The 11,683-nt window shown below is 35.6% G+C and overlaps 1 protein-coding gene across 5 annotated transcripts in view; it reads left to right on the forward strand.

Moving 5' to 3' along the window:
• The window catches only part of LOC100869607 (uncharacterized), a 60,307-nt gene extending 48,635 nt beyond the window's left edge, over nt 1-11,672 (forward strand). For 2 of the 5 annotated variants that reach the window (XM_031919928.2, XM_012493794.3), the window contains exons 2-6: nt 3,462-3,535; nt 3,802-3,983; nt 4,064-8,153; nt 8,422-8,970; nt 10,500-11,672. In XM_031919928.2, the coding sequence (XP_031775788.1) occupies nt 3,462-3,535; nt 3,802-3,983; nt 4,064-8,153; nt 8,422-8,970; nt 10,500-10,550 (4,946 nt within the window). In that variant the 3' untranslated portion in view covers nt 10,551-11,672. Of the gene's footprint in view, nt 1-3,461; nt 3,536-3,801; nt 3,984-4,063; nt 8,154-8,421; nt 9,552-10,499 lie in introns of those variants that run through there. The other 3 variants (XR_004225877.2, XR_015292439.1, XM_031919930.2) reach the window with 3 other exon arrangements.
• Nucleotides 11,673-11,683: the final 11 nt, after the last annotated feature.

Here is an 11,683-nt window from a genome sequence, read left to right on the forward strand (position 1 = left end):
TGAATCGTTGAGAATAATCGAATCTCGAGTCGAAGAAACTTTGCAGAATTCCTGTACGACATAATTGTAGAAGCGTTGTCATCGTTTCTAACCACGGTGGACGTTTCTCTGAACTCTGCTGAATCAACAATGAGAACGTAATCGAAAAAATATTGTCATTCATCGAAGCGCGGCGACTAAAGAAGAAACGATATCGATCTTCCCCGCTCGAAATCGGAAAACGTTTATGATTCGTAAATGTATCTCGATCTTCTATCGCGACCAAGAATTTATTTATTTCCATCGACTCGAATTATTTCAATTAAATGAAAAGAATACACGGATGAAAAATAATTATTCATCGTCTTATTAAAAAATAAATAAAGGAGAAAATTTCGATTTTCTAAAAGGATTAATATATATATATATATATATATATATCTGTGATGGATCGCAGAATAATTTTCGCGCTGTTTCGATCGATACGTGGAAGTTGAGAGGCAGAGAAAGAGAGAGAAAATAGAAATCGGTTTTCTTGGTTCACGGAGCCCCGTAACCATTGGTGTCCACCACGATCGGTGATGGTTAGAAATGGAAAGCAGCTGGATTTCCACATGTCACTGACGAGGAGGAATCACTGGTGAATTTCACCACGAGTCCATTCTTTCCGTACACGATATTCGTATCAAATTCTCGATCTTTGATTGAAAATAAATTTTTCAAATCTTTCTAATTTCAAACAATTTGAAATTAAAGTTGCAGAATAATTTTGAACAGATATCACGATCCATGGTCAGTTTAACGAAATTTAAATTTAATTATTCCGATTATTTTTTCGAATTTTGAATCGAAAATTTGTTTGTAAGATTTCAAAAAGCAAATTTCTCGAAATTGAGGTAAGACCGTCGTGAAGATGAATCTTTTCATCTATCTTGGATAAATGTTTATTTATTGCACTGCGAAAAAATCCTATGAAGAAATTTGCGCCAAGATAATCGATAGATAATCTTGAACTTTATTTGTCTTTAAAGAATTTTTTCAGAAAAGAAAAAACCTAAGATTTATTAGTTGAATCAATTACAATTTCAAATACGATTAATAAATTCTCGTTTCAAACTCTATAGCTGAAATTTGTTGTTCGTTAAAAATTAAAAACTCATGCTCACATTAATATCCAATTCAAGTTTTTACCAAATATTATCAACCTCAAATTAAGATTATATTTCAAATACCCAGTGAAATTCAAATAAATAAAATCTCTCGAAATCAATCCAAGTTATATTAAACTTATATTAAATTCCCATTTTTAATTATACTCGAATGTTAAAATTCAACGCGTTTAAATCGCCTTAAATTTGATAGGGGGAGAGTTAAAGCCGTGTCTCGAGATTTCAAATTTAATCGTAAAAAAAATCGAAGCGAAAACGTTGCATCGGCGGTGATCGATAAAATGAACGGCCATCGACCTTTTCCGCTTCGCGACCACCGCTTGCACCGCGCTATTTCATCAAAACTTCTCCAGGCAAAGGGACACGTGACACCTTTTGCGTCACGAAGCGAAAAACGAGTATCGTACATCATTCGTGTCGAATTTATTCGCGCGCTTAAGCGTGAACCGGGCTGCTAAACGCGGACGCGAACCGCAAGTTAAGTCGAAGTTAAACGGCCGAAAACCCGTTCTCGTCCGCGTGATTTATGCGCACGAATCGAGTCACCTGGTGGGCAGAGAATAAGACCGGCTTTAATCGCACCTGTTTGCGCTCCGCTCGCCGTTTTCAAGCCTCGAACGACTCTGTCTTTGTTGTGCCAACGAATTCTCTCTCATTGACGATCGTCGTTCGTGCTTTCAAAGATTCACCCATGATTCGAAGAATTTGATTCGTTTCTTGGTTAAAACATTTTTCACACGCGGAGAATTTTCTAATCAAAGAGCTTTTACCTCGTGCGAGGAATTTATCTTCTTCTTCCAACGTTTGTTAATCGTAATTTTCTTCTTCTTCTTCTTCTTCTATTACAGAGTTTCTTTCGCTGTGTGCGTACGTATTAACAATTGCACGATATCTCTGTCGATCCGCATAAGGAAGGACACGAGAGAGAAACGGATAAAACTTCTCTCGACGACGACGATCTTAAGGTCAACTGACCGTTGGATCGTCGATAACGAAGCGAGATGTTGTGTCTGCTTCCTGTTACAACTCGAATCGGCAATGTCAATACCGTTTAATCTCGTTTCTTGTCGGATGAAAAAAACGCTTCACCGATGAGATAAAGATGAACAATGCGCGAGATCACGTACGTTTGCGCTACAAAGATTTTTTTTTTTTTTCAAATCTCTCGAATGCCGTGTTTCGTCATACTTCATATTCCGATATGTTTGTTATTATATAGATATATCGTCGTGAAAGTAATTGACATTTTTTTTTTATATATAATACAACAAGATACTCGTAAAATGTATGCAGATACTTCTTTCAAGCAAGTCGTTTTCTATCTTCGGTTATGATTGTTGCTGGTTTTTGTTTATGATTTATGATCGAGAGATCCGTTCTTTTTGATTGTCCAAAGATAGGATTAATACGTGATACGTGTGTGGTTGATAACTTGAAATGGAGTTTTAAAGAAATAAAAAGATCTAGAACGATTAAGTCTAAAGATTAAAAATTATTAAGGAAAATTTGAAAGGAGATAAAATAAGGGGATAATTGAATTATTATCTTTTCGAATCTCGTGGAATAAATTATTTCTACGATTCGGTAAATTATCTCAAAAGCAATACAAAAGAAACAAAATGAATAAATCTTTTCTCTCTAGAAATATTCATAATCTAATATCGCGCAAATATTTCACGAAATTTTTAACTTCAATTTCAATTAAATATACTTATAGAGTTGACACAAAATAATATTTATCGACCTGTTTTCGTATCGTTCTCGGAAGTGTGCTCCAGCAGTAGCCTCCAGGATCGAAAAATAAGGACGATTGCGGTTCGTAACTGATAAGTGTCATTGTTCCAGCTTTGAGGCATTTTTTTTTTTTTTTTTTTGCGGTCGTCTATCAGCTTCCGGAAGACGGCACGGGTCCGTGTGGATTTCTGTGACACGATTGTATCGCATGGTACCGGTCGCTATAGTTAAAAAAATTTACAAACAATAAGTCATTATCGATCGAAGTGAAATCGACCGGTCGACTAGCAATGTATCTTGCTGGTATTTTTAATCGCCTTTTTAAATGCAATGACAATTTCTTTTTTTTTTTTTTTGTAAAATAAAATATGCGAAATATCCTTCTGTTTCGAGGAATAAAAATTGATACTTCAACATTTGGATCTTGACACAGGATGTGAAAAATTATCGTTGGAGAGGAATTAATTATTTCAGCTGAACGGAAATTTATGGAGGATTATTTTTATGATTCAAATTTTTATGAAAATGATTTTAATAGAATATTTAAAATAATTACATTTTTTTTTTTTTTTATTTCAGTGACCGTTAAGAGTGGCTCAGATCAGGGACAGGAAAACGAAGCACAAGCTGATGCTGCATCCTCACCATCGAGTGTACGTTCTTGCTTGACTTAAATTAGCAGTCAGTAAATTTATTTAACAATTTTTTAATGAAGCTACTTGGAAAAATTGGGAATTTCTACACGCTAATAAACGCTTTCCAAGAATCGTGTTTACACAACTTAAAAATTTTTACATTCTTCTCATTATTTTATTATATCTTATTACATTTAACTATACAATACTTCTACATTACTTCTTCTTACACATTATTACTATATATCCTGTCATCCGTCTGACAAGTATGCCTCTTGCTACAGGTTGAATTGCCAGAAAGCGCGCATCCTTGCCCCGCCTGTCCAACGGTGTTATCTACCTCCAGGGAATTAACAAATCATTTACGTGGGCACAATTCACCCCGCAGTACAGATTGCAGCGGAGAGGATGATTACTGCTGCGGCATTTGCAACAAAGTGCTCACCTCCACCAGTTCCCTGGACAGGTATGCATTAGTTGATTCATTGGTGTACGATTCATTTAAAAACCGTGAAACGAGTAAAAGTTTACCACTAATCGAAACAGGCACTTGAGAACGGCGCACAGGAGTTCATCGCCGCCCAGTTGCACGGACTCTGAAGGTAGCAGCGATTCTGAAAAATCATCCAAGAGGCGCCATCTCGAGGAGTATAACAACAATGAGATCACGAAGAGGAATTCGCCGGATTTTATCGAGGGCCAGGAGGAAAGGAGTCCAACGTTGGCCGGGAAAAGGAAATGTTCGGATTATTTGAGCGACAACGAGGGGCAGAAGAGGCACAAGATACTTTTGAACAATTCGAGAACCGAGATGAAATCGATGCCTGACGATAATCAGAACGCGTACAATTGTCCAGTGTGCGGGAGGCAAGACTTCGCGACTAGTGCCCTCTTGGAGGCGCACTTGGAAAGATGTCATCCGGAGTTCCCCGCCAAATGCGACACCTGCAATTTGTCGTTCAAAAACCATCGTGTTCTGAATCTCCACCGTTTCATGATCCATTTTGCCGAGCATTCGATAGGGAACACCGCGAGAAACCTGAGAAACTCGGTGGTTGGTTTCAACGATTTAACATTCGTCGATTTCTCGTCGGATAAATTCCCAGCGATAGCAAGGGCTGTGTGCGAGCAATCGTTGCATCGGCCGGCGTCCGGCGAGGTGGCCAAGTTCCAATGCTCCAAATGTTTACGAGCGTTCCCTTGTAGATCCGCGTTGGACGCTCACGAAACCGATTGCGGGACGACGAATTCTCAAATAAGAACGAGCGACGACAGCCAGTCGAGGAGGGACGATTTCTTTGCCGGTTTAGATCTTCAAAATAAGGCCGCTTTAACGGAAGCCAAGGAGGGGAAGGATTTGGCCGATATCCAGAGCATCATATCGGTTACTTCCGGCCCGATTCTCCAGAATTTCCCCCGATCAGACGCCAGCACGCCGGAAAGTAATATTAAATTCAATCCCAGCGTGAGCTCGTCCGGTTCGTCGGGAACTTATTCCTCGGAGTATCACGAGGAAGAGACTCAAGACGCGTTTGCCGCAGAATTTAGAAAGATGAAATTGAAGGGGGAATTTCCTTGCAGACTTTGCTCCGCGATATTTCCAAATTTGAGAGCTTTGAAGGGTCACAACAGGGCGCACATGGGTGTCGGGCCCGGTATGCCTTATCCCTGCAACATGTGCCCCTATACGAGCACCGACAAGGCGACTTTAATACGACACCTGAGATCTCACAACGGCGACAGACCGTACGAGTGTTCCTTATGCAATTACGCTTTCACGACGAAGGCGAACTGTGAACGCCACGTACGAAATCGGCATGGGAAATTGACCAGGGAGGATATTAAGAGCGTTCTAATTTATCATCCTAACGAGGATTCCACTAATGAGAACGTGGAAAGAAGTTCGCCAAGGGTTTTAAAGGAGGAGGTAAGGAAAAGCTTAATATATTCTACGGAACGCGAGGAGTTTCATCATCAGGCGCAAATACATTATCCACCAGTGCCTATAGACGTTCGAGCGGAAATTAGAATCATAGAAGAAGCGAAGCTGCACAACACGGCCATGTCTGTGGCACACAACACGAATCATTTCGAGAAAAGTGAAATGTTTCCACCCAGGCCTAATCAAGCTATAGAGTTGACCCAACGGAATATCGATGAGGGGAAATCGAGCCAGGACGCCAAGCCGCCCGATTATTCGAAACTCGACGATGAATTGGATTCGAGGTCATCGGACGACCTCGCGTCTCTAGTCAATGATGTCAAATCTGATTCACACCAAAGAGTACAAGCTAGTCCAATAAATTTGAAAAAGGGTTTAACCGTGTGCGAGAATTCTGGCGAGGACGGGCCACTGGATCTCTCGATGGATGTGTTAGATCTTAGCAAAAAATCCAAGGAGAAAGAGAATAACGATTTTGCATCCCGTGACAAATTTAACAAAGCTGAAAAGGAGCTATACGCCACCAGTCAGTTATTATTGACTGAGGCGTTGTTAAAAGCCGGTCAAGGTAGCTCCCAATCAGCTTCTTTGGAAGCTTTGTACGCCAACGCCATTTATAGAAATTTCAGTACGTTTCCAACAGGCACTGGAATTTTACCACCGTATATGTTTAATCCTCACGTTTTTAATCAAGATTATTGCATGAAGGAGAGATTGCAAAAGGAATTGGTACGGGGGCTTCAATTAACCAGTGGAGGCAGTTTAGTGGAGCCATCTATGCCCAGCGCCACAGGATTTACTAACTTTTCCCAAAGCAGAGATATGAATTCCCAATCGATAACCGAACAAAGCGAATATGCCAAATTGATATCGTCTAAGATGGTTAACAAAAGTTTGACACATCGCGAGAAACAGGATAATTTAGCCTCTTCGAATTCTGTGAAAATGGTGATTAAAAATGGAGTGTTAATGCCTAAGCAGAAGCAACGACGATATAGAACTGAAAGACCATTTACCTGTGAGCATTGCTCAGCGAGATTTACCTTAAGAAGCAACATGGAAAGACATATTAAGCAGCAACACCCTCAACACTGGAGCCAGAGACCTAGAGGAGGGCACTCGACCAGAGGGAGGCCCCCCAGCCATCCTACGTTGCTGCAAAATCTTGGACAGAGTTCTCAGGTTACCCAATCGTTTAATATTTTGCCAAAAATCAATGAGCAATCGATGAGTTCAGAATTCGCAAAGCATTCTATTTCAGATCAAGTAAAATATGCAATTTTGGCGCAGCAGTTGAAAACGAACAAAGTGGAAGAAAATGATTCTGAGGAAGAACTAATTATAGATGAGGATCCTCAAGAGAAAGAGGATGACAAATCTCAAGATCAAAAGGAGAAAAGTTTGTTAAGAGATCAATTAGAGATTACAGATCCCCCTTCCTCGACGAAGGAAGAAGATAAAAAATCTATGCACGACTCGAGAGAAACAAACGAGATTGAAAAAGACGAAAAGATCATTAATGAAAAAAAAAAAGAATCTAAGATGGAGAAGTCTGAAACGAAAAAGTCAATGGAAAGTAAATGCCCCAATACAGTATTAAAAATTGAAATAAAAAGTGAAAAAATGGAAGATGGAGTAACTGACTTGGCTAGCGTGTCAGAATTATTGGATAACGCTTCCCAACAATACCAACAATTTCAGCCGCAATACTTAAGCGATGAGGAAGGTTTGGCCGCGTCTAATAGCGATTGCAATAATTCCGGTAGCGATGAGAAATCCGATTCTATAAATTCTTCAAACTCGATAAACAATCCATCCAAGAAAAAAAAGAAAAAGAAGAAGAAGAAGAAGAAAAAATCCGCGTATTCTATGGCCCCCAATCGAGTAATTTGTCCATATTGCGAAAGACCATTTCCCTGGACTTCTTCTCTCAGAAGGCACATATTAACCCATACGGGTCAAAAACCGTACCAATGTGTTCACTGTTCCTTGCTTTTCACCACTAAATCAAATTGTGATCGCCATCTGTTAAGAAAGCATAAAGCTAATCCTAATAAAATACGTCGGATCAGAAATTCTTCTTCTCCCGATTCCCAAACAATGATTAACAATAACAATTCATTCTCGATGAGAAATGTTCCAGAAAGACCGTATAAGTGCAATCAATGCCCTAGTTCAACTTTTTCTACTTTAGGAAATTTAAAGAAGCATCGTTCCACTAAACATGCACGAAAAATAAAACCGAGATCAGATACTCCATCCAGCGAGCCTCAAAATAGTCCTCAAGAGTGTCGAAAACAAAATAACGAACAAACTGATTACGATAGTCAATCTTCGAGTATATCTGAAGGGACAGAGACTTCATCGATACCGAGAATTCCTAAATCCACATCGAATATTTCACCATCGACTAATGATATTCCCAGATCGAGAAAAGCGTCGCCAAGATCATCACCGGGGCCAGGTGATGTACCGTTTAAATGTCATTTATGTGATTGCGGTTTTGCAGAACGACAGGATTGCTTAGAACACATTAAAATTAATCATAAGCGATCCTATGAAATGCTAATGGCCAAAGGAGCATTGGACATGGAAATAGGTGATACAGTGGAAGATCACCAACAATTGCCATTACATCAAACTAGCGATGGTGAAGAGAAAAAAGGACGTTTTCCGGATTATAGTAATAGGAAGGTAAAGATTCTTTAAATTTTTAAATGATATTTATAAGATATAAATAAGTTGATTTGATAGAAAAATAGTTTGAAACAATTAATATATACATACGTATATAAGTATCTATATCTATGTATTCTATTTTCTATTTTCAAATGGTATATATTATATTTTAGCAAATGATATGATTAAACAAATGTTCGAATAGCAATTAAAATAGCCAATATTTCTATCAGATCAGTCTGTGCCTTCATTTCTTTCTAGTCAGGTCCTTCATTCCTTCCAGGTAGTTTGTGCCTTTTGCATAAGACGATTCTGGTCCGCAGAAGATCTTCGTCGTCATATGAGAACTCACACTGGAGAACGGCCTTTTTCCTGCGATATTTGTTGTAGAAGATTTACCTTGAAGCATAGCATGCTCCGACACAGGAAAAAGCACGAATCTATCGATTCGACAATGTATATTGGCACCAGTGGCGATGAAGAGAATTCTCCAACACAGCCACCTACAATTACACCGCGAAGTCAGCAACAACAGCCAATTCTATTGGCAACCAATAACGGAAATTCCCTAATTCAGGATAGAATCTCTTTACCTACTGTCGCTTCAGTCGCTACTGGTGATGCTGCACCAAGTGGACTGATGAGATTTAATCCCTACGAGAAATTAACTACTCTCACGGGAAAGTTGGCTAGTATTCCGCAAAATGTGAATCCAGAAGCAAACGAGAATATGGATAATGATTTAATTTCGAATCTTTTAGGAATAAGAGATAAAAATTTCATGGACCGAGTACTGCAAGGAACTGCTGACGATGCCGCTAAATTATTAGGAGTGAGCCAACGTGGTTAAATTTTACTTTGGGACATCAAGAATTTTTATTTTTTTTTTTTTTTTAATAATTAATTATCTTTTTATAATTGATAATGGCAATGCAAAAATACAAGTTTTAATTTTAAGGGATTTATTGGTTCGAAATATATAAAATTAATCCGTAATTTACAGGTTAGATTACGTATTTAACCTGTGACAGATTAGTTTTATATTATATTGATTTTAGAATCTAAAACAATTAGTGTTATATATGCATAACTTTCGAAACAATAGACTCCTTCAAAATTTATATTTTTGCGTTTTATTCGCTGAATAACATTAATATCGTAATAAAAAAAAAAAATTAAAAATTTTTGATGCCCCATTTTTACTTTTACATAATGCTAGCAATCATAGAATTGTTATATTTCTTTTTTTCCATTGGTTAAGTGCCTTTTTTTTTTTTTTTTTTTTCTTATATTTCTACGAAACGCAGATATTTGTGTATCTCTTTATATTAATGTACATATATATGACACGTGTGAATCACACGTTTCTAATAAGTCTTAAAAGCCAGCGTTATACGCTTCAAAAACATAAAACTTTAATATAAGGACGAAGATTAACAATACGTCCATCAGTAGTCGTTTGAATAATAATTTTTTTTTAATCGATCAAGTCGTAAAAACCCAAAGATATATTTAACACATTGAATTAAATTAGTTATATGATACGTGTATTTATTATCACGTGAGTACTTAGAACTGAGATTTATCACACTGTAACGAGGAAAATTTTTTTGCCAATGTAATTTTTGAAGAAGAAATATCTCGAAATATAAATCGAAGCAATTGAAAAAAATTGATAAAGAATGTTCGATTTATTTCGATTTTCTTATATCGATTTATCATTCATCCGAAAATGATGAGGGTCGATCGATAAAATTTTATTTACATTTCTGTTAGATGTCATGCTAGTTAAAAATATGATCGATAATAAAATAATATAGAAAAAAAATTAATCATTATTATATAAATATAATATATGATAATCGATTTTTATTTCTTCGGATAAAAGATTACTGTATATAGATAGCTTAATTAAAGTTTTTAGCAGGTTTATGTTTCGCGTATATACATAACCTACGTTAAACTCTTTAAAAATGATATCTAATAAAAAAAAAATTGCAACTATACCAAATAGTCGGTTTCGATTCAATTTACCATAACGCGGCAATCAGATCCTTGGATGGATGCCAGAAATGCGAGTCGAACCAATCGATAAAATGCAATAATCGCCGCACTTTTATCCCTTTCTTTTCTACATTCTTTCCACATTCTTTCCTATAGTTTTTTGTTCTCACTTTTGGTCGTTCACCATATAATCCCCTTTTACATCACAAATACACACTTTATGTATATACAACAAGTATATACTTTCTTTTCTAACCTTCTTCTTTGTAATTTTTCCTTCTTTTTTCCTTCTATTTCTAAATCTTTCTTACTTCTGAGTCTCTCTTTTTAAAACTCATTATATTTATTTTTTTTTAGCAAAAACGGCTGCGTACAAATCGACGTGTGCTCGCCAGAAGAAGAGTTTAAAAAATTTGGGGTGTTTTCCGTTTTGTTTTAAGTTCCTTCAATAATATCTAGATTCTTTTTTTGATTATAAGTTATATAAGTATTGTGCAAGTTAGTTCAAATAAATTATATGCGTATACAAAGAACTTTTAACTATGGATATGTAAGAATTTGTGATGTATCGAACTCCGACAATGAGTCCATTTTTCGCCTAAAGCAGCGTAACTTCCTTATGTAATTTTAAGGTTAAGAATTAATTCTCTTATTAAAATGTAAACTTTTAACAGAAATTAGTAAAGAAAATTATTATGTTAAAAATAAAATAATATAAAAATATAAACATACAGTTTGTATGTAAACCATACGTGTGTAAATACGGTATATAACTTAATAATTGTACTGGAGACTTAAGTTATTGATAAAAATATGTGAAAATTTGTATATTTTTCTTGTTCAATTTCAATGACGACGATATATTTATCAGAGTAAAGTAAAAAAATGTTTTTTTTTTTATTAAGATAATATTAGATTAATGGAAGACACCCTAATAATTTTATTCTGAATTGGCGTTTCCATAAAAAAATAGTTAGATTTAAAAAATTATAAATATAAAAAAAGAATTATTTTTTAAATAATAAATTTCATAAAATTGCTGATGGAAAGTCGTCAACTTTATAAAAAAAGATTATTTTTTGTTTTTTTAACGTTCTGAATATTGAGCATTCAGTTCCAAATAATTCATTTTAACTTCTTTGAAAAATAACGAATAAAAAAAAAAGATTATTAAAAGTACCAGATGAATCATTTAATCATCAAAATACAAGTTGAAGGGAAAGAAATAGGAAACGCTGTTTCAGATTTAACATATTTTATCGTCGATATGTATCGCAATTAATTGAATTTTACGTAAAAAAAAAAAAAAAAAAAAAAAAAAAAAATATATATATATATATAAAATAAGTAAACGAAAAAGATTTATTTATTAAAAAAATAAAATAAAAATCTTTAATTAAAATCTTTAAAGTGATATCTTTAAAGTAAACTTTTTTTTTGAATTGTTAATATAATAATTATTGTAGCGTATGTGTACATGATTATATTGTATTATGAATAAGAATATACTATATTAAAATAGAAAAATAATGATTTGTTTT

Source organism: Apis florea, unplaced genomic scaffold (assembly GCF_048593485.1).
Source record: "Apis florea isolate Af1SG1 unplaced genomic scaffold, ASM4859348v1 contig_3158_pilon, whole genome shotgun sequence".
NCBI classification, from domain to species: Eukaryota; Metazoa; Arthropoda; class Insecta; order Hymenoptera; family Apidae; genus Apis; species Apis florea.